The sequence below is a fragment of the Arachis hypogaea genome, chromosome 14 (genome assembly GCF_003086295.3).
Source record: "Arachis hypogaea cultivar Tifrunner chromosome 14, arahy.Tifrunner.gnm2.J5K5, whole genome shotgun sequence".
Taxonomy (NCBI): domain Eukaryota; kingdom Viridiplantae; phylum Streptophyta; class Magnoliopsida; order Fabales; family Fabaceae; genus Arachis; species Arachis hypogaea.
The window spans coordinates 140,022,637-140,044,983 of NC_092049.1; the positions used below are offsets into that span (position 1 = coordinate 140,022,637).

Sequence of the window (22,347 nt, forward strand, 5' to 3'; positions counted from 1 at the left end):
GACCCTTTAACTAAAATCAAATACCAAACCAACCAAAACATTTGGTTAGTAAGAAAAAAAAAATAAAATAAAAATTACCCCATGTATATAATATGAGCAAAATTCATACTTCCTCTCCATTTCCTTCACTCATAGTGTGTTTCTTTTTATATATAAAAATATCTCTCTCTCTTTATTTCTAGCTTCCTTTATTTTCCAAAAATGAAGTTCCAAGTAATGGAGCTTCTATTTGGAAAGAACACACCAAAACAAATGATTCCAAAAGTAACACTTCTTGCAGTGTTTGCCATTCTTGTATTCACAGTCACACCATTATCCTACCCTTTATTCAGATACTCTTCTTCTTCATCATACCTAAAGAAGAATAGTGATAAAGCATCATCAGCATTTGATGATTTGAACCAATTCTCACAAAGCTTGCCTTCAACTTCAGTGAAGAAATGTGACATCTTCAGTGGTGAGTGGGTCCCAAATCCAAAGGCACCATATTACACAAACAAAACATGTTGGGCAATTCATGAACACCAGAATTGCATGAAGTATGGTAGACCTGATTCTGAGTTCATGAAATGGAGGTGGAAGCCTAATGGTTGTGACTTACCAGTATTCAACCCTTTTCAGTTCCTTGAACTTGTTAGAGGCAAATCTTTGGCTTTTGTTGGAGATTCTGTTGGAAGAAATCAGATGCAATCCATGATTTGCCTTCTTTCAAGGGTAAGTCTCTTCTCATCTTCTTCTTTCTTTAATTATTATTTTAAAGCGTTTAATTTTAATACATTTACTCCTACAATTATATCGTACAATTATATCTGTTCTTTTAAATGACTATTTAATAGTTAATATGAAATATAGTTATTTTTATTAATATAAAATTGTGAATACGTATGTAAAATTACTTTAGCCTGACAATACATTAAAATTAAAAGGTTGCAAATTTATTAAGTTATTGTATAGTAAAAATCGCATTGTAAAAATTTAATTTTTATATATATACGGATTGTTAATGTAAAATAATTATATATATATAATTAATTATGCATTATCTTATTGAAAACTAAATTTTTAAAGTTATTATCTAAAAGTCATGAAAATACATAAATCTAAATTAGATAAAACTCTTGTTATAATACATGATTGTTGTTGCAATAACTGCATGCAGCAAAATCAATGCCGTTACTATACAATATTGCCGTTGTAGACTACAATTTAAAGTTATAGTGATGTTAAATAGACCAAAAAAAAATATTAAATAAAATGAGTTCTGATTTATTTTGATTAATTTTTTATCAAATATTTTTATTAAAGTAATGACTATGGTTTTACAACAATTATTTTATTTTTCTAATTTCCGTGTCAATTATATATATGAACAATATACACTAAAAATAACCCGGTAAATTTTTTGTTCTTTGGAGTGGAAAAAACTAGAAAATTTGCTTAGTGAATTGTTTTGGGACTAATTAAACCCCAATATAGATGTCCTTTATTGTGTCTCAAAAATGTTCTTCCATGGTACATAATATGCTATATATATCTGATTACATATGCAAAATGCTTGCATCCTTATCACCTAAGCTATTATAGAGCCAAACATAGCTTACTTAAAATATATAGTAATCTTTTCCTTTCTTTGAAAACCTTTTCATTTAGTCCTTGAGAGGGAATTTTAAATTACTTTTACCTTAGGGGTAGGGAAAATTTTATGAATTTTATGATTTCACCTTGGTGAAAAGATATCATCATTATTTTATTTTTTAATATTTAATTTGCTATAAATTGGGTAGACTCGTGAAGATTATATATCGTCATTGATATGGCCAACAAGTCTCTATCTAATCTATATGTCGTTATTAAGCACAATATTCCAATAATAATAGTAATTTTTTGTCTCCATTATTATTATTTTATTTTTCTCTTTAGAAATTAGTAAATTAGTCCATGCATGCATGTGTAAGTGTCTTAGCTGCTCCTATTTGTATTTTACCTACTTTAATTATTATTTGTCCTTTAATTTCACCAAGAGAAATTAATGAGAGGTTAGTTCACCTAAGCCCATTTGAATTTCAAGGATTATAATAATATATAGATTAGGTGAAAATAATGAAATTGAAAGAAGAGTAACATGCATAGCAACATGTAAGTAAGCATGCATGCCGAGGAATATTAATGCATATATTATATAGGAATCTTTTCTCTGGCAACTGTGACAAACACATTGAATTCAATGAATCTTGTCCTCCACGTCCAACACTAGCCACATGAAACAAAATCAGAACACTAATGTCTAATAATATATAAAATTAGTTCACATAATTATTAGTCATTTTTTGGAGACATGCCAAAACCTAAAGTCTTAGTGGGAACTTGTGCCTCAGTCAGTAATAGTTCTCATACATTCCATCCACAAAGGTGACTAATAATTGTTCATTATAATTGGCAGCAGAAAATGCTAGTCTTGCATTAAAATTGAAAGTTTGGTGGCTACCATATATACACAAAGAAGCACAAAATAAATAAATAAATAAATAATTTTAATTTGATAGGTGAAATTTATAATTTTATCTCTTTAATTATTTATTTTATCTTTATATAGTGTCTCTACTTCCATTTACTATATTCCCTGAGCATGCCCTTTAACTACTCTAGAATGATTGGGAGCAGGTGAAATTTTTTTTTTTTTTTTTTGACAATTCTCATATATCCTTTGATATAATTTTTGGTACTAATAAGTTAAATTAAATATATATCAATTTAATTTTTTTAAATTAATTAATTTATTTTAAATTCTAGACCTTAAATTATATATCTTTATTTCTAAATCCTAAATTATAAATCTAAAATATTAAAATTAGCTAATATTAACTAATTAGAAGTGGACTCCTTATACTTTTTCTCTTCTTAAAAACATCAATTCCCAATAAAAAAGAACTAATAAATCAACAATAATAATGTGATAAGGATTGGCTATTATAGGTTTAGGTATCAAATTCCCATCAAACAAAACAATAATTAAATAAAGAATAATTTAATAAGGCGTTGAGTAGAGTTTCAATAATTGTTGAAGCTCTAACTACGCCCACAATTATTAGAAAAAAAAATGGTTGAGAAGTCACATTCCCAAAGGTGGAAAAAGTAAAGGGTAACACTGATCACTCTATATTTTGTCAATTAGTCTTGTTGACACATGACTACTGCTTGTTTTGTATTAAGCCATTGTTTCTTTGTGTAATGGATGCCAAATTGAAGCTAGCCATGCAAAAATCCTTGTTAGCTTGGAAAAGTAGAGAAAGAAAATCCAAAATAGTCTTAACAACTATATCGTGTTTCATGGGAATCCAAGATGATGAAAAAAACCCTGTGATATGTCATAGGGACCACTCATCAATTCTTCTAAAAATATAATAATATTTTTTTATAATAAAGTATTTTTTGTTCTTAACGTTTAATTGTATTTAATTTTGTCTTTAATGTTTTCGATTTATATCAAAATTATTTTTAGATGTTAACTCTATCTAAAATATTGAAGACAAAATTAAAAATGTTTAGGAATAATTTTAAAACAAATAAAAAATATTAAGAATAAAATTGAATGAATTGAAAGCATTAGGAACAAAACTAAATAAAATTAAGTGTTATAAATATTTTTAAAAAAAATTATAAATCTTAAAAATAAAAAATATATTTTATCCTACTTTTTAATTTTTGTTATATTTGATAAACTAAAAATAAAAAAAATTAAAATGTTTTAATTAAATAATTCTTTTATAGTACTCTTAAAATATAAGATGAAGATAGATATTATCAAAGCCAATAAAATATCTTATAATCTATGGCACAAAAGTGAATGCATGTAATAATGTTATTATGACTTTAGTGTTATGCATTATCTGTAGATTAATTATACTTTTTTTTTTGGATAATAATAATTGTGTGTCTTTTCCGCAAACGTTCACATGTAAACAATATAGCTTTAGCTGGATCCTTGCTATTGACACATGCCGGGTTTCTCTTCAATAGCATTATAGCAACAAGCTAAGAAATCATGAAACTTAAAAGATTAAATATAAAATCAATAATAATATAATAAATCTAAAGGGAATAATAATGCTACTTCTAGAACAATTAGAAAAGCTTTAAGTTTAGGACTTTTTTTTTTTTTTTTGTGTCATAAGTTTAGGACATTTAAAGTGGTACATGTATGGTACTAGCTAAGAGTCCACGCACATAGGGAAATTAATGGTTTAAATTTTTGAATTTGACTATAATAACGTAGTATAGTAATAGGAGTGGCTAGTTGTACTTGTACGATTAATTAATTAATTAATTTAATTACATAAGATTTGTCGTCGAAAACAGGTATTCAATTGAATGATTATTTAATAGGGTCAATGAGTTTACACGAGTTACGCAAGATAATAATTAAGTCAATGAGAAATAGTATATTATTGTTGGTTAATTAAACTAAGGGACTATGAGAAAATTTACGTAAAAAAAAAAAATATAAAATTTAAGCTTCTTGTTATGTTTTTTTTTTTTTTTTTTTTGAAAATAAAATTTAAAAACTTCTACTTGTAAGGTACATATTAGGTAGACTCCTTAAATAAAGGGATTCATTTTAGATAAGTTAATATGTCACAAATATACATTCACAGAAATTAAAGAATGAATTGAATGAAGCTTAGCTTGAATATATTAATTAACTATTTTATTTTATTTTATTTTTAAGTATGCATGTGGTGTTTTACCTTGCTTCCATTTAGTTTCTTGTCCTATAGTTGAATTTTGGCTTTTCCTTTGTTAAAGATTAATGTTTTTTTCGCAGTAGTATGTTATTAATGTAAAATCCATTCTAACACTTTCTTTTTTATTTAATGCTGTTTTACTTTAATTTTATTGAGCAACCTCTCATCAATGCCCCCAAACTAAAAACATAGAGGGTAAAATTGTCTTTTAAAATATAAAAGAACAAATATATTACCTACTTTTGAATGAAAAAAAAAATATTGTTACCATCCAATTAATAATGTCAATATTTAAAATAGTATCTCTTAATATTGAGAGTAGCAAATAAATTATCTAATAAAAACTATCCCTTAACACTAGAATTCCCTTCATATATATTGTTAACAATAATATTGAATACGACTATGATACTTACACTAAAATCAGCTATCAAAGTCTGCTACAAATATGAAATACATATTAAAATACAAATACACATTAATAATAAATTAAATTACATATATATTTATCGTGTATGAATAATATTTTTGTATTAATTATATTTTTAATTTCCACCTCAAACTAAATTGATAATTTACTCTATTTCACATTGATAATGTACCTAATATATATTTTGGGCCTTGATGTGAATATGTAAATTATTTTCAGGCAGAATGGCCCATAGATGTGTCATTAACAAGAGATGACTATTTCATGAGGTGGAAATATCCAAGCTACAATTTCACCATGGCATCTTTTTGGACACCCCATTTGGTAAGATCCCATGAAGGTGCAAAAGGACCAAGCCAAACAGGCCTTTACAGCCTTTACCTTGATGAGCCTGATGAGAAATGGATAACCCAAATTCAAGACTTTGACTACATCATTCTCAATGGAGGCCATTGGTTCACAAGGTCAATGGTCTTCTATGAGAATCAAAAACTTGTTGGCTGCCATTATTGCCTCTTAGAAAATGTCCCTGACCTAACCATGTACTATGGTTATAGAAAGGCATTTAGGACTGCTTTTAGGGCAATCAATAACCTAGAGAATTTTAAGGGCATCACATATCTTAGGACATTTTCACCCTCACATTTTGAGAATGGGTTGTGGAATCAAGGTGGGGATTGTGTTAGGACTAAGCCATTTAGGAGCAATGAGACACAATTAGAGGGTCTTAATTTGGAGTTTTATATGATCCAATTAGAAGAGTTTAAGGTTGCTGAAAAGGAAGCTAGAAAGAAGGGATTGAGATTAAGGTTGCTTGACACAACACAAGCAACATTGTTGAGACCAGATGGGCATCCAAGTAGGTTTGGTCATTGGCCCAATGAGAATGTGACATTGTACAATGATTGTGTTCATTGGTGCTTGCCTGGTCCTATTGACACGTGGAGTGATTTCCTGCTTGAAATGTTGAAGATGGAGGGTGTGAGATCAGCTCAAGAGAAGCTTCATTTCAGAACAAATTAAATCAATATACATTATTTCATGCATGATGCAAATTATTCATCAATTTTATACATATTTGTAATTGTATTTGTAATTGCATCAACTACCTTACCCGGCCTTATATGTGCTTTGTAAATTTTTCTTTTCATGAACTTCAAATCTGATTATTTAATTTATGCCTTATGGTGGGTTTTATTTTTAAAATAATAAAAAAAATGAAGATTAATATATATAGCATTATAAAAAATGGGTCACAAATTATAAATGATAAAGTTTCAAATAAAGTAACACTTAATTATTCAGTTGCATTCTTCTACAATAATGATGGGACCTTAATTATCTTGGAACAAACATTTTCGGAATTCAGAGCACCATGATTTCTAAAGATCACGTAAAGATGATAGTAGAAATTTCGTTACATTATTTGATGTATTCGATATATTTGTTTAAATTGTTAAAATTTTATCATAGAACTTCGTTAGCTTTGTAATCATCAGCTTGAAAATGTATAACAGAAAGCCTTCTCTAGCGCTACTATATGCGTTCGGAAATTTCTCTAATGAAAAGTAAATATGGGGATTTTAGGAGAATATAAATTTTACATCATGTTTTTATTTTCTAAAACTCTTTATTATTAAAAAGACCTCCATTCTTCGTTAAAAAAAAAACTATTTACCATAATATAAGCTATTCGTTCGATCAAGAGATCTATATATGAACCAATATATAGTATATATGTTAGAGATATAATTATTCATGTGTTTTTTTTTTATCAGTTTAAATTTATAGAAAAAAAATAATATAATGACATAGTATCAATTTCTATGACTAAAAAGTCTATAATTTGATTCTTATTATTCTCAAAAAAAAAAAAAAAAAAAACTAGCATAATACAAATAAGAAAAATATATAAAAATTTAAGTAAATCTAATATAAAATTTTTATTTATATAAAGAACCATAATAAAAATATAATAATTTATATATATATCTCTTTTTATCAATTTAAATTTTTAAAAAAATTAATGTTGACAGTATATAATTTACTTCAAAGCAATATATAACGTGGAATAATGTGAAATTTCTTTCTTTTAAAAAAAATCACCCATTAACAATAAAAGGCTACTAGTGATGGAACTGTGTATTTACTATTTAGTTTATCTTTTTCCCAAAAACTAAAGCTCTTACTTCACTATAGCAACTAAAATAAAGTTATAACTAAAGGAAATCAATTATTTATATAAATTAGAGATTTACATTTTTATTAATTAAAATAATGCATTTTATATAAATAAAATCCAATTATTAAAAAACACAGACCATACATCCATCTGGATGTGGAAGGCACAAACTTTTCTTGCTTGGTCTTATCTGATTATGATATTAATTAATAATCCACTATTATTGGTGGCTGCTAATATATACAACCAAAATAAAAAATTTGGTAGCTAACAAGTAACATGCCATCTTGATAAGTGATAACAATAGAAAATGATCCCTTAACAAACAAGCTAATTAAGCTGCATTTTAATCACTGTTTTTTATGTCAATGTCACACTGAAATCCCTTAATAATGCTAGTGAACATATTCCTTATCTCTAGGTCATAGAGTTCGAAAAAATAAAATAAAATATCAAAGTTAAGTAATCTAGTAAGAAAAAGTATAAAAAAAGAATGTTAATTATAAACAATGTCAACAATGAATTAAAAAAAAATAGAATATTGATCATTATTGCATTATTATGAATTTATAATCACTTCTGGCTCATAATTTGTTGTGGGGATCAATGATTATAGCAATGAATTCTCTGTATACTATTATTATCAGTGTCAAGTAGAATAATCCATCATGACATTTCGGTAGTGCTGTTTACAGAAAGAGATAGATCATCATAATAATTTGATGGAAATACTAGTATTCTGAAAGCGCCCTTCCAACCATAAGAGAGATATTGCTATAACAAGTTAACAACTATAATAATTAACGAATGCCATACCACAAAACAAAATAAAATAAGGAGGATGCTACCGTAAAGACGCAAAAAATTTTTTTTTTTTAAAGATATTTTTTAATAATTAAAATTTAATATATATAATCACTTAAATTAGGTTAAACAAATTAATTTGACTGAAAAATAGTGAATCAAAATTTGAATTTGTCTAAATTAATATTATTTTTATAAAAAATAACTATAATATCCCTATTATATAAAATGACTAAAATACTCTTATTATATATATATTAATTTTGAAAATTCTAAATTCTAACCATTTTCTTTTCTATCGTTATAGCGTTAGAATTTAAAGTTTTTAAAATATATATATATATATATATATATATATATATATATATATATATAATAAGAATATTTTAGTTGTGTTTTATAATAGAAATATTGTAGTAATTTTTTATAAAAAATATTAATTTATACCGATTTAAAATTTAATTTATTAATTTTTTTTACTAAATTAATTTGTCCAGTCTAATTTTAATAAAAATAATATAATTTAATTGATTATATGTGTTAAATTTTAATTTTTAAAAAATATCTTTAAAAAAAATATTTTTGACATCTTTATCTAAGTGGCTCCCATAAAATAAAATAAAATCAGTGACAGATTAATTTGTGTCACTTTATAGATCATTTTTCTTTCTTAATTAATATAATTCACACATTTTCAGATTTTAATATATATAAAATATTTATTAAATATTTATCATTATAAATTAATTACTAAACATAATAATCTTTTAATAAATATTTTTTATTTATGTACAAATGAAAAGTATTTATATATTACAAATTGTGTAAGGCATTTTGATAAACATATAAAGTTATCTAATAATAATTGCCTTAAGAATTTAAAATCCAATGGATGTTGTAGAGTTTTCTTTTTTGGTTGTTCTTTCAGAACCATAAATATGAATTATAAATTCATAAAATTAATAATAATTTCCTTGTTCTTATGCAAACATTATTATCAGAGAAGAGGGCCACTTTAAAGATTTTTGCAGCTTTTATGCATTGTTGGTTTTTGGACTTTGTCTTTGATTCAAACATTATTCCCTTACTTCTAGTTGTTGCTGCCTGCTGGCATGCATTTTTTTCTATTCTTAAAAAGAAACTTCTAATAATAAGGACTTTTTAATTAGATGATGAAAATCACATGCAACAATGTATTTTATTCTATTTTATTATTTACATATTATTTTTTTGTGTTAAGAATATTCTCATCAAAGTAACTAATTATATTTTGAAAAAAAAATATGTGCTATATATTTAAAAATATAAGTTTAATGCAACTAGAAAATTAATTTTTTTTGTCAATATTAGTCAATTTTTTAAAATTAACTTTTATTCTAAATTATAAATCATAAATTTTAAATTTTAAACTCTAAATTCTAATTCTAAATTTTTCAAAAAAAAAAACGAAAAAAAAATCTAATTTTATAATTAAAAAAATAAATATTAATGACTGATTAAAAATTTATTATTCCCTATACTAATTCTAAAAATATTTATTTAAAGAGATATACATAAAAATCTTCAAAAAAAAATTTGGTCCTCAATCCTTCAATCCACAAGTTGAGCAGTTTCTAAGCCTCTCCTTTTCATAGGCATGCACCTCCGATCAAGTGCGACAAATTAATCTCCTCATCAAGATGGTGGTTGCTAATTTCATTATTTCTTATTATCAATTTTTTTATTCTGATCCATCCTTTTCTTCCAGCTTTCAAATAAAGGACGGAATAAGAGGCAGATAAAGCAACATACACTTGGAATTAAGGGGTTCACTCATCATGCTTTTAATTTGACATATCCACTTTCATTTTATTTATCCATCAAACATTTTTAGTTATTATATTGATTATTTAGTAGATCATTATATATAATTGATCAAACTAAACGACTAATTATTCTAGGAAAAGGAACAAAGTGAATTATGCTCATTTTAGAAACATTTTTCAATATGTACACGTCTATATATGTGTTTTATTATGAGTTAGAAATATGTGTTTTATAAAATTTGATATTGATTTTATAACATTTACATTGTTAACTAAAAAAACTCCGCGTATGTTACACTTGCCGTACATAGTCGGTCCCAAACCCTAATAAAGGAGGAAGGTTGTGTTAGGTCTTTGACAACCAACATAAAAATATAGTCGAACCCTCGTGGCATGACATTGTTAACTAAAAAAGAAGGAAAAAAAAAGTGTCATGTATAATTTATTTAACTTAAGAAAAATCAGTACAACTTTTTCCTAATTTAAATGAATGAAACATTATTGTTAAGCATTTTTCCCCTTATCCCTAACACCAAAAATATCTCTCTATCTAATAGATTAGAGTTTAGTAATAGTCTATGTTTTATACAGTGAAAATTTAGGTACGGCTAATTTTATGTGAAGTTGATAGTTAAAAACTGTTAAATAATATAATTTAATTAAATTTATCAATTTATATAATAACTCTCAACTATCAATTTTACATGAAGTTAATTGTACTTGAGTTTCTACTGTTTTATATATGGTATAATATATCACAAAAATGTACATGTATATATAAATAAGCTTTTATTGCAAAACGTTTGATTGAAACTTCATTTAAGCCATGATGTTGAGAATTAAGTCCTTAGAAAATCTCCATGGAAAATACACTCCATCAAGAAACACTACAAAGAGTGTTATCTTGCTTCCATTGATTCTTCTTCTTCTCATCTTCTTAGTATATCCATACCAATCATTTCCCAAGATTTCTGAAGTAGGTACCAACAATTTGAATTTGAATAATAGAAGTAGTAGTGACACAAAAAGATGCAACATATTCAATGGAGATTGGGTTCCTTATAGTGAAGGGCCTTACTACAATAATGAGACATGCAATTTGATAATAGATCAACAAAATTGCATCAAATTTGGAAGACCTGACATGGAGTTCCTTAAATGGAGATGGAAACCCTATGAATGTGAGTTACCACTCTTCAATGCAACTCAATTCTTGGAGATTGTCAAAGGAAAATCCATGGCTTTTGTTGGAGACTCAGTGGGAAGAAATCAGATGAATTCATTATTGTGCCTCCTAAGTCATGTAAGTTAATTACCCATGCATGCATATATAACATACTACAATCATAATGTATAAAAAAAAAAAAAAGTCAAAGCCACAGGTACTTTATAACAGAGGAATGAGTATATTATATTATATATATTGTGTATATATGTGGATCCTTTCAAATATTTCTACTTAATTATATATTACTATTGTATTAATAGACATGTTAGTGTCATTAATTTACTTTTATTTATTAAATATATAAAATAATAAAAATTAAATTAGATAAGATGAGAAGTGAATTATAGTTTAACTAAAAGATTTTAGATTCAAACCATGAAAATAACAATTTTTTTTTTTATAAATTATACACAATGAAAAATATTTTTGGAAAAAAAAATTAGACATCAATTTTTTTAATATTCTTGTTATATATAGTATATAGATAGGTTATTTTTAGCTTTTTTTTTCATTTACTTTTCCTACTAATATTAATTGAAGTTCATAACAATAAATGAGTAAGTGAACCACAATATGCTTAATTATTGTGCTACCATTGAGATATTTGATGAAATAATATGTGTATATATACTATTATTTATTATTATTTAGATAAAAAGTGTTTTAAGAACTTTGGATAAGAGAACATATATAAAATATTTGAAAAAGTTACATTTTTTATTAAAATTTTCTGCTTGTAATATTTTTAGCATTAGCATATATTTCAAAAGTTGTATACATTTTCGCTCTGCATCTTAATACAATCATATATTGTTTTAGGTAAAAATTTAAGTGCAGTTAACTTCGAATGAATTTGATAGCTAAAAGTCGTTAAATTATTTGACAGATTTAACTAAATTATCATTTAATTAACTACTTTCAGCTATCAACTTCACATGAATTTCTACCATTGTTGTACTTCATACTCGTTCTCTGTTTGTGCAACATATTATCATTCTAGCAGCATTAAATTATGATTGTGACAAAATTTTTGCCCTCCAACATTTTTTCTTTTTGGAAAAAAACTGTGGTTGGTTTTCAGATCAATAGATAATGGAAGCTAATATATTAACATTGCTATACCACAAACACAATTCTATATCTTATCATTACCAAATATATATAAGTTGCCAGTTTATTTCTCGATTTACTATTTTTATGAGCTTAATCTTGATGGTTTATTATTGTATTTCATTTTAATTAATTTGTTAATAAGTTTCATGTTTAATTTAGAGAAACACCTTGGGTGAATATCAATAAAAAGATAATTGTTTTATTTGGTCTTTTTTTATCTATTGCTTTGGCTTATTTTATATGTTTTGCAATATCTACTACTTTCGTTTAATTCTATGCAAAATTTATTATTTAATTATCAATTAGACTTTTAATTAATAAAATTGTTTAGTTGTATTATATTTAGATTGATGTTTATTGCCATGGAAGTAATATTTTTATATTTCATAATGAAGAATGATCATAAATCAAGAGAAAAAGTGATATATGTAGAGTGCTATTTTTGAATTAGTCAATTTAAAAAAAAAAATTCATTAATCAAATCATAATACTTTACATGAAACAATATTATTCTACTTTCAACCATACCATCTATTAAAAAAATCAATCACCAAATCAGTTATATATATAAAATACATATTAAATAACTATGAAATATAAATTAATATATATATATATATATATATATATATATATATATAATTATAATGATGTACATAGAATAATACTACATAACCACCAAATATTATTATTTTTTACTAGCACTTGCTCAATAAGAATTTGTATTTCTATTTAGAAAAATTTCACATATAAGAAGCATATAATTTATATTTATATTTATCAAAATTTGTATATATGAATCAATATAATTTATACACATATTTTTTAAAATTTATACACAAAAATTAATAAAATTTATTTGTTAAAGACAACTTAATATTTATGATGGTTAAAAATAATAACAAAAAATACTAAAAATTACTGACTCCAAAAAATTATATATATATATATATATATATATATATATATATATATATATATATAATTTTATAAACAAATACATGACTATTTATTTTATGTATACATGTAACGTTTTTGTTCTACTTTATATGAAAATCCATCCTCTAATAGATTACCTTTTCTTTTTAAATAATTGTGAATTTAGTTAAAAGTGATGGATAAAAAGAATAAAAAAAAAACACTCAGACATGGCTAATTATCACATGTTATTTATTCCACTCTCTTCTTGTAGGTAGCACAGCCTGAGGATATTTCCCAGAGATATAAAACAGATGCCATATATTTCAGAAGGTGGTTCTATGCCGATTACAATTTTACCCTTGTAACACTTTGGTCCCCATATTTAGTGAAAACAAGTGATGTTGACCCTAATGGTCATTCTTCTAACAGCCTCATGAACCTACATTTAGATAAGGCAGATGAAGCATGGGTTAGAGAGATTGAAAGCTTTGATTTTGTCGTTGTCTCTGCTGGACAATGGTTCTTTAGGCCACTAATATTCTATGAAAATGACACAATTGTTGGTTGCCACAAGTGTGAACTAAAGGGCATTAAAGACCTTTCACATTACTATGGTTACAAAATGGCAATGAGAACAGCATTAAGGTCGTTAATTAATCTCAAAGGGTATAAGGGTGTAACATTTTTGAGGACATTCTCTCCGGCACACTTTGAGAATGCTGATTGGAACAAAGGTGGAAGTTGTGAGAGGACAAAGCCTTATAGCAAAGAAGAGATTAAGTTAGATGGTTATATCTTATGGACATATATGACTCAAGTTGAGGAGTTTATAGAAGCTCAAAGAGAAGCTAAGGAAAGAGGTTTGCAACTTTTGATGGTGAATACAACTGAAATTATGCTTAGGAGGCCTGATGGACACCCTAACAACTATGTCTATGGACATTATGCATCAAAGGGTAAAAATGTCATTCACAATGATTGTGTTCATTGGTGCTTGCCTGGCCCTATTGACACGTGGAATGAGTTTTTGCTTTATTTGTTGAAAATGGGAAGTCAATTTTCTTTCAATTCAAACTTGGAGAGATTTGTGTAGAATTACATCATATTTGTTTTAGGATGCAAGAAACAATATTTTTATTGGGGCAATTAGATAAATAAATGTATTTGTTTACAATTTATCAATAATTAACTGACTCTAGTGTGAAAAATGTAAGTCAATTTGTGGGTACATATCTAATTTGAAGGATTATCTTTTCTTTTTCTTTTTCTATTTCCAAATTTGGACTAGCTAGGTGTGTCCCTTTGGCCTTTGTGGTATTCACATTTTTTTTATTGTAATAATAAACCAATTGACATTTGATCATTTATGTCCTTTTATTAGAAATTTGTTGAAGAGTTGGAAAAAAACCCTAGCAGAGAAAGAGTACGTACTCCGTACTCAAAGAGAATGAGAGAAGGAGAAAGCGGGGACGAGCGGTTGAGGGTGAAACACGGTGAGGAAGATGGCCATGCCATCGGAAGAGATAAGGGGGAGAGCGTGGGTGGGTGTGCATCCGGTGTTAAGGAGGGTTCTTCTCGAGAGGGGTTAGGAAAGCCAACCAAGGTCTCTTTTAGAGATAAAGTTATTGGTGCAGAAAAGTCTAAGGCCTTTGCATTAGTAGGGTCTTTATCTGGGGATGGTATCGCGACGGTGACAGGTAAGCAGGGTGATTCTCGTCCACCAAGTGTCAGTTTTACCAAGGAGGCAAAGAGCTGTCTAGCTGAACCTTATAAGGAAGCCATCGTGATCAAGGTGCTGGATAAGTATTATGGCTACACGGCTCTCATGCATAAGCTCCGGATAGTATGGCGCATCAAAGGAGGGTTTGATTTGTTGGATGTGGGATTTGGATATTTTTTGGTTAAATTTGATATTGCTGGGGATCGTGAGAAAGTCATTCTTGGTGGCCCGTGGTTGATAGACGGTCACTATGTTGCAGTAAAGCCATGGGATGTGGATTTTAGGCCATGCGAAAAATCCTTTGGATCAACGCTGGTATGGATTCGAGTCTCGGGACTTCCAATTTGGTGCTACCAGGAACAAGCAATGCTGCGAATTGCTTCTGCAATTGGGATTCCGGTGAAAGTAGATTTGGCTACTAAGCTTGCAGAAAGAGGAAAATATGCCCGAGCTTGTGTTCAAATTAATCTTGAGTTGCCTGTAATTAAACATATTATAGTGGAGGGTGTGACTTATGAAGTGGAGTACGAGAGTTTACAGTTGATTTGTGCTACTTGTGCACGGTATGGGCATGATAAATCGTTGTGCATGGAGAAGGAGTCCTTGGAAGGAAACATAAATTCCTTTGGTGATGGAAAAAATAATGAAGCCCCAACACTAGTGCCACACAACAATCATGAGATTCAAAAAGAGGCTGAATCAGAAGCTCGTGATTTGGGTGAGAAATTAGGAGTTGTTAAAGGGAAGGATGTGGTTACGGAATCATTGGCTCCTCACGTGCCTGATGGTCTTGTTAATGAGGCATGCATGGATGATGGAGAGGGCTGGCAACAAGTGCTGCGTAAGAAAAAATTTACAATGGGCCAGTCATCAGGTTTGAAGGACCAAGATGGAAAGCAGCACAAGTTTGGTTCGAGAAGGGTTCCAAGGCCCAATTTGCATGGTGATGGAGGCAAATCAACTGGCATTAGGATGGGGAAGCAAGAAAAACATGAAATTGCGCCATCTCCATCGCGCAGAACTCCTGCACGTCGTGGAATTTCTCTACGGAAGCGTCCTCGGCCTTCCTCCTTGCAGAACTCGCCAGTTGATAAAAATGGTGGCACAACGGAGGAAACCTTAGTAGATGGAAGCATGGCAAATGCAGTGTCAGGGGGTCCAAAGGTGGCAATTATTGAGGATCAGAGTGTGCCAGTACCGCAGGACAAACCACCTATTGAGGTTGGTGATTCTGTTTAGAGTTTATGTTCTTATTTATTCTGTCCCTATTATTTATGGATAGTTTAAATATGATTGTTTGGAATATTAGGGGTGCTTCTAATAAGTTAGCCCGGGTGCATTGTAAGGAACTTGTTAGGAAATTTAGACCTGTTTTCTTTATTGTGGTTGAAACTCACTCCCCTTTTCAGCATTTAAAATTATTTTGGGAAAGGTTGGGGTATCACTCTGTTGGTATAGCAGAGGCAGAGGGGCATAAGGGAGGTATTTGGTTTCTATCCTCTATGAAGGGTGTTTGTTGTAAGTTCATTGATGCTTTTGATCAGGGTGTTACTGTTGAGGTTCACTTTGATAATTTAATTTGGAGGTGTAGTGGTATTTATGGCAGTCCTCAATTTAATAAAAGGGTTCTCCTTTGGGATTATCTTGTTGCACAATCCATGGTTTTTCAAGGACCTTGGATTGTTCTTGGTGATTTTAATGAAGTCAAATTTTCTCATGAATCTAAGGGCTGTCAATTTTCTCATCAAAGAGCAGACATGTTTGCTACTTCATTAGGGGATAGTGGTTTGTTTGATCTGAAGACTATCGGGAGGCAGTTTTCTTGGTACAGGAGGGTGAAAAATTATGTTGACGTGGCAAAAAAGCTTGATCGAGTATGTATAAATAGTAGTTGGTTATCTATCTTTCCAGAGGCTTATGCAGAAGTTTTAAATAGGCTTCAGTCTGATCATTGCCCTATTCTGGTGCGTTGTAAAGGTCGTCCTCAGCCTAAAGGGAATCGACCTTTCCGATTTGTTGCTGCTTGGGCTACTCATCCTGGGTATAAAGATATTGTGAACCAGTCATGGTGGTCTGGTAATAGAGGAATTCATGGCAAGCTTTCAGAAGTACAGAAGAATTCACTAGAGTTTAACTCGAAAGTATTTGGTAACATTTTTGTTAAGAAATGTGAATTAGAGCAGCAGATTAATTATTTACAAAAGCGTTTGGAAGTGGTGGATAGTATTTATTTGCGTCAGAAAGAGCAACAGTTGCTTGATGATTATAATAATACTCTAGTGCAAGAAGAGCTCCTATGGTTCCAAAAGTCCAGAGAGCAGTGGGTAAGGTTCGGGGATAGGAATACAAGATTCTTTCATATTCAAACTCTTGCGCGAAGGAAGCATAATAAGATTCATGGCCTTTTTCTCAAGGATGGAGTGTGGGAAACTGATCCAGAGGTTCTGAGTCAAGAAGCAGAGTCTTTCTATAAAAGCTTATTCTGTCATTTGGATTATGTTGATTTGGGTTGCCTTGGTGATGTGCCTCTTCCTTCTCTGAATGAGGAAGCTTGTAATAATCTTACGGCACCAGTTACTATGGAGGAAGTTAAAACAGCTGTTTTTCACATGAACTCTTTTAAAGCTCCAGGTCCGGATGGGTTTCAAGCTTTCTTCTTCAAAGAATATTGGGAGATCATTGGTTTTGATGTTTGGAAGATGGTTAAGCAGGCATTCTCCGGTGTTACTCTTGATCCGAGAATGTTGGAGACTTTACTGGTTCTCATTCCAAAGGTTGAATCACCGGTATCTATGAAAGATTTCAGGCCGATTAGTCTCTGCAATGTAGTTTACAAGATCATCACGAAGGTCCTTGTTAATAGGCTTCGTCCTCATCTTGCGGAGATTGTTGGCCCGCTTCAAGGAGGATTTATTCCGGGACGAGGAACTCCTGACAACATCATTATTGCTCAAGAAGTCCTCCACTTTATGAAGAAGACTAAATCAAAGAAAGGCACACTGGCCTTTAAGATTGATCTGGAGAAAGCTTATGATAGAGTTGACTGGAGGTTTTTAGCTCATACCCTTAAGAGCTTTGGTTTTCCTATTCCTACACTTAATTTGATTATGAATTGTGTCACTGCTTCTTCCTTATCTATTCTTTGGAATGGGAGTCGTCTGAATGGCTTTACTCCTAGCCGAGGTCTTAGACAAGGAGACCCTATGTCACCCTATCTTTTTGTGTTGTGTATGGAGCGACTGGCATGCTTTATTAGTCATCAGGTTGATTTGGGCTTGTGGGAGCCGGTTGCTATTTCTAGAGGGGGACCAAGAATATCCCATTTAATGTTTGCGGATGACTTGCTTCTATTCTGTAAAGCTACAAAGAGACAAGTGCAAAATGTGATGTTGGTTTTAGAGAGTTTTTGCAAAGCATCTGGGATGAAGATTAATGTGGAGAAGTCTAAAGCGCTTTGCTCCAAGAATGTCTCTGCAAGAAGGAAAGAGGTTTTCACTGGGGTATCCTCTATCAGATTTGTCCAGGATTTGGGCAAGTATCTTGGAGTTACCCTTAGCCATTCTAGGGTGACTCGTTCAGCTTTCAATGGTGTCCTGGATAAGATTCGGAGTAGGCTAGCAAGCTGGAAAGGGAGTTTACTCAATCGGGCTGGTAGACTCTGCTTGGTTAATTCTGTTGCCGCTGCTATTCCCACGTACCAGATGCAGGTCTCTATTTTTCCCAAAGGAATCATTAGTAAATTGGAGTCTATGATGAGGAATTTTCTTTGGAAAGGACAAGTTGATGGAAGAGGATTGAATCTTGTTAGTTGGAAGGTACTGGTTACTCCAAAAAAATATGGAGGTTTGGGGATTAGAGATCCTTATTGTGTAAATATTGCTCTTCTTGGGAAGCTAGTTTGGACTTTTTTCCAGCAGCCAAACAAGCTATGGGTCCAATTATTGGATGCCAAATACCGATCATCTCTATATGACTGTTTTAGTTATCCTAAGAACAAGGACTCTCCCATTTGGAGGTGTCTTTGCAAGGCTTGGAAAGTGTTGAAGGATGGGTTTGCTTGGTGTATTGGAGATTTGAACCAGAATTTTTGGTTTTCTAGCTGGAGGAGAGAAGGACGGTTATCTAATGAGATGGATTATGTCCACATTTCTGATTCGAATCTCCGGATACAGGATATTTGGTCGGTTGGTAGGTGGCATTTGGATACTCTTTATTCTCCTTTATCTCAAAATCTGAAAGATAATATTCTCTCTTACAATCCAGATGAACAAGCAGGTCCGGAAGTGGGTTGGTATTGGAGTGGGTCTGCTGCCAAAGTCTATGACTCACGCAATGGTTACTTGTGGTTGTGTAAGCAGCTGTTTGGTTGGGAGGAGAGGGAGAATTGGCTTTGGCTTTGGCGTCAGCTTGTTCCGGAAAAGCATAAATTTTTGGCTTGGTTGTGTCTTAAGGAGGCTCTTCCTACTGCAAGTTTTCGCTTTAGAAGAGGGATGTCGTCATCGGATATGTGTCCAAGATGTCTTTCTAGCCAGGAATCGGTTATACATTGTATTCGGGATTGTCCAAAAGCTCAGCTTGTCTGGCAAAGGTTGGATATTCCTTGTCATCCTTTGGATTTGAAGAACTGGTTCTTGTATCATAGCAGAGAGCACCCGTTCAAGTTCTTTTCGGGACTTTGGTGGATATGGCGAGCAAGGAATAACGACATCTTTAATCCCCATGAAACTTGGCCTCCGGAAAAAGTCATTTGTCTGGCATTAACTTCAGAAAAGGAGCTTAGAAATATTTTTGAATTACAACGTATGTCCCTTCCCTCTACTCTAAATGGTTTTTGGAATCCCCCATCCATTGGTACTTTTAAGATTAATTGTGATGCTAGTTATTTTGGTTCGGGTGATAGTGTTGGTTTTGCTTGTGTTATTAGAGATTGTAATGGGAGCTGGCAAAGGGGGTGTTTGGGAATGATTGAGAGTAATAGTATTCTTCAAGGAGAATTGTTTGCTATTTGGAGAGGATATCTCTTAGCTTGGGATGTGGGTCAACGAGATGTTATTTGTGAGACAGATTGTGTGGAAGCATTTAATCTTGTTACTCAATATGGTTTTGGGTTTATTGATCCACTGGTGCTCAAAATAAGAGATATCATGCATTGGAATTGGCGTGTTGACTTTCGTTTGATTATGAGAGATGCAAACACGGTGGCAGATACTATGGCAAAGATGGCGATAAAGTTACAACTTTCGCATGTGGAGCTTCTTTCACCTTGGGAGGAGTTTAAGAGTAGTCTTAAACGGGACTGTCCCTCTATTTAAGCAGTTCCTTGTTTTATTTTTTTTGTTTTTCTTTGTTTAATTTATTTCAGTCACCAAAAAAATTAGAAATTTGTTTGTTTAAAAGTACCTTTCATTATAAATTTAACTAACTCAATCCGGCTTGACAAAAGTAAAGAGAATAAAACTTAGGATGTGTTCTGTTTTTGTTTTCTTTTTATTTATTTATTTTTAATGTTTTTATAATTGTATAATGAAAAAAGAAAATAAAAAGTAAAATGTAAATACTGAAAAATAATAAAAATAATAAAAAAATAAAAACATAAAACAAAAGCACATTTTATTTATTATTGACCTCGCCTAAGTTTTAAATTCAAATGTGCTTAGGCTTGCTTTGGTAAAATTTTTGAAATAGGTGTTTGTGTTTTCAAAAGTACAAGCATCTCATTTTGCATTTGGTAAATAAAAAAAATTTATGTGTTTGTTCTTGCAGCTTTTAAAAGTTATGGGTACTTTTGAAAGCATCTAAGAATGTACTTTTTGAAATTGGCTTGTACTTATCAAAATAAAAAAGTCTAATATAATTTTATATGTTAATTAATATTCAAATTTAATTCTTATATTAATATCTATTATAGTATTTTTAAATTTTAAAAGCTATTTTATCAACGCACTTGTTGTTACTTATTTTTATTAAAAATTATTTTTAATTTAATTTACCAAACACATATATTATCACTTTTAAAAAATTATTTTTTGAAAAAGTAAAAGTTTTACTAATTATAACATAGAAATCATCACTATATTAGACTAAGGTCATGCTGCTTTTTTTTTTTTTTTTTTTTTTGGTATTAGCCTGTTAGGTCTTGCCGCTTTTATTTTCTCTTCTCAAGATTTTTGTTTTTGGTTTATTCATCAATAAATATTTTTTTTTTTACAAAATGAGTAATGTTTTATTTTATATGTAACAGGGCCAAAACCTCAAAGTGAGTATAGTATCTATCATATTAACAATGATTGGGTTTGATAATGATCCTGGGCCGGGCCAATTTCAGACAATGCCGGTTAATCGGTCACGTCTTTATTTTCGTGGGCCAGCCCAGAAAATCAAATATTAATATAAGCATGTTTCACGTGCACCAAAATATTATGGGAAATGATTAGGCGAATACCACAAAAGTAAAATACAATGGTTTTGATATTGACATATGATCTTATAACATAAACACCGATAATGAAGAGAGGAAAAAACAAGAGCACAAGCAATATCCCATGCAATGCACGAGTATATTATAAAATCATTTTAATAAACCAATCACTTTAATAGTTTAGTTTTCCATAGTATCTTTCTGTCAGATCAATAACTAATCTGCCGTAGTACTGAACTTCATTTAAAAATTTATTATTGGCCATTGAGTTGTTACATACATAAGGCAGAATTCGAATTTCCAACACTTGTTTAAACGAATTAGTGAGTTAATTACTAGACCAACTCATCTTATTTATTACTTTAATTGTTTAGTCTGCCAATTATATTATTCAACATGTAGGCTCAGCTTTGATTGCAACAAGGAGGGGGCAAAAATTAGGTGGAAGAAGCGTAGCTATTAATTTTCATGAAAATGTATTGAGCTTAACATGGAATTTTTGCTCTATTTATTTTGCTCCAAGGAGTCTTGTTCTCTTTTGCTTTCTATTATATTTTACTTCCACTTATGTATAATGATACATAGTAACAATTATAATATATTTGTACTTTTTAAAGTAATTTAATACTTATTTAAAATTTATATAAGTAAGAGCTATTCAATATTATTGAGTTTAGAAATTAATTTTGATACAATATGTATATATATATATATATATATATACTCAATTATATAATGTCATATTATAAAAAAATTACTTTTAATATTAATCGCGTAAATGATTATTTAAAAGAATGTATGTGACTAAATAATTGTGTAAAATATTTTACATTATCAATGTATCAAAATTAAATTTATGTTTATTGATGTATAATTTTGGTGAAATTTTTTCAGAAGATTTTTTTGTGGAATATTGTATACATATCTGTATTACAAAATGTTCAAATAGAATTACATTAAAAATATATACATTTAATTCTAACA

The 22,347-nt window shown here is 29.6% G+C and overlaps 2 protein-coding genes across 2 annotated transcripts; both read left to right on the forward strand.

The window, feature by feature from the left end:
- LOC112744701 (protein trichome birefringence-like 19) lies at window positions 1–6,326 on the forward strand. Its single transcript, XM_025794402.3, has 2 exons — window positions 1–714; window positions 5,392–6,326. Exons 1-2 carry the CDS (start codon window positions 202–204, stop codon window positions 6,193–6,195), a joined length of 1,317 nt encoding a protein of 438 aa, XP_025650187.1. The 5' UTR covers window positions 1–201; the 3' UTR covers window positions 6,196–6,326.
- Window positions 6,327–10,701: 4,375 nt separating this feature from the next.
- LOC112744702 (protein trichome birefringence-like 19) lies at window positions 10,702–14,487 on the forward strand. The gene is made up of 2 exons (XM_025794403.2): window positions 10,702–11,266; window positions 13,497–14,487. The coding sequence occupies exons 1-2, from the start codon at window positions 10,790–10,792 to the stop codon at window positions 14,316–14,318; spliced, it is 1,299 nt and encodes a 432-aa protein (XP_025650188.1). The 5' UTR covers window positions 10,702–10,789; the 3' UTR covers window positions 14,319–14,487.
- The last annotated feature ends 7,860 nt before the right edge of the window (window positions 14,488–22,347 follow it).

Bases quoted from the DNA above. Each gene is read 5' to 3' on its own strand.
- LOC112744701 (XM_025794402.3), top strand. From the start codon at position 202: ATGAAGTTCCAAGTAATGGAGCTTCTATTTGGAAAGAACACACCAAAA. The intron at 715-5,391 runs GTAAGTCTCTTC...AATTATTTTCAG, and splicing joins TGATTTGCCTTCTTTCAAGG to GCAGAATGGCCCATAGATGT.
- LOC112744702 (XM_025794403.2), top strand. From the start codon at position 10,790: ATGATGTTGAGAATTAAGTCCTTAGAAAATCTCCATGGAAAATACACT. The intron at 11,267-13,496 runs GTAAGTTAATTA...CTCTTCTTGTAG, and splicing joins TATTGTGCCTCCTAAGTCAT to GTAGCACAGCCTGAGGATAT.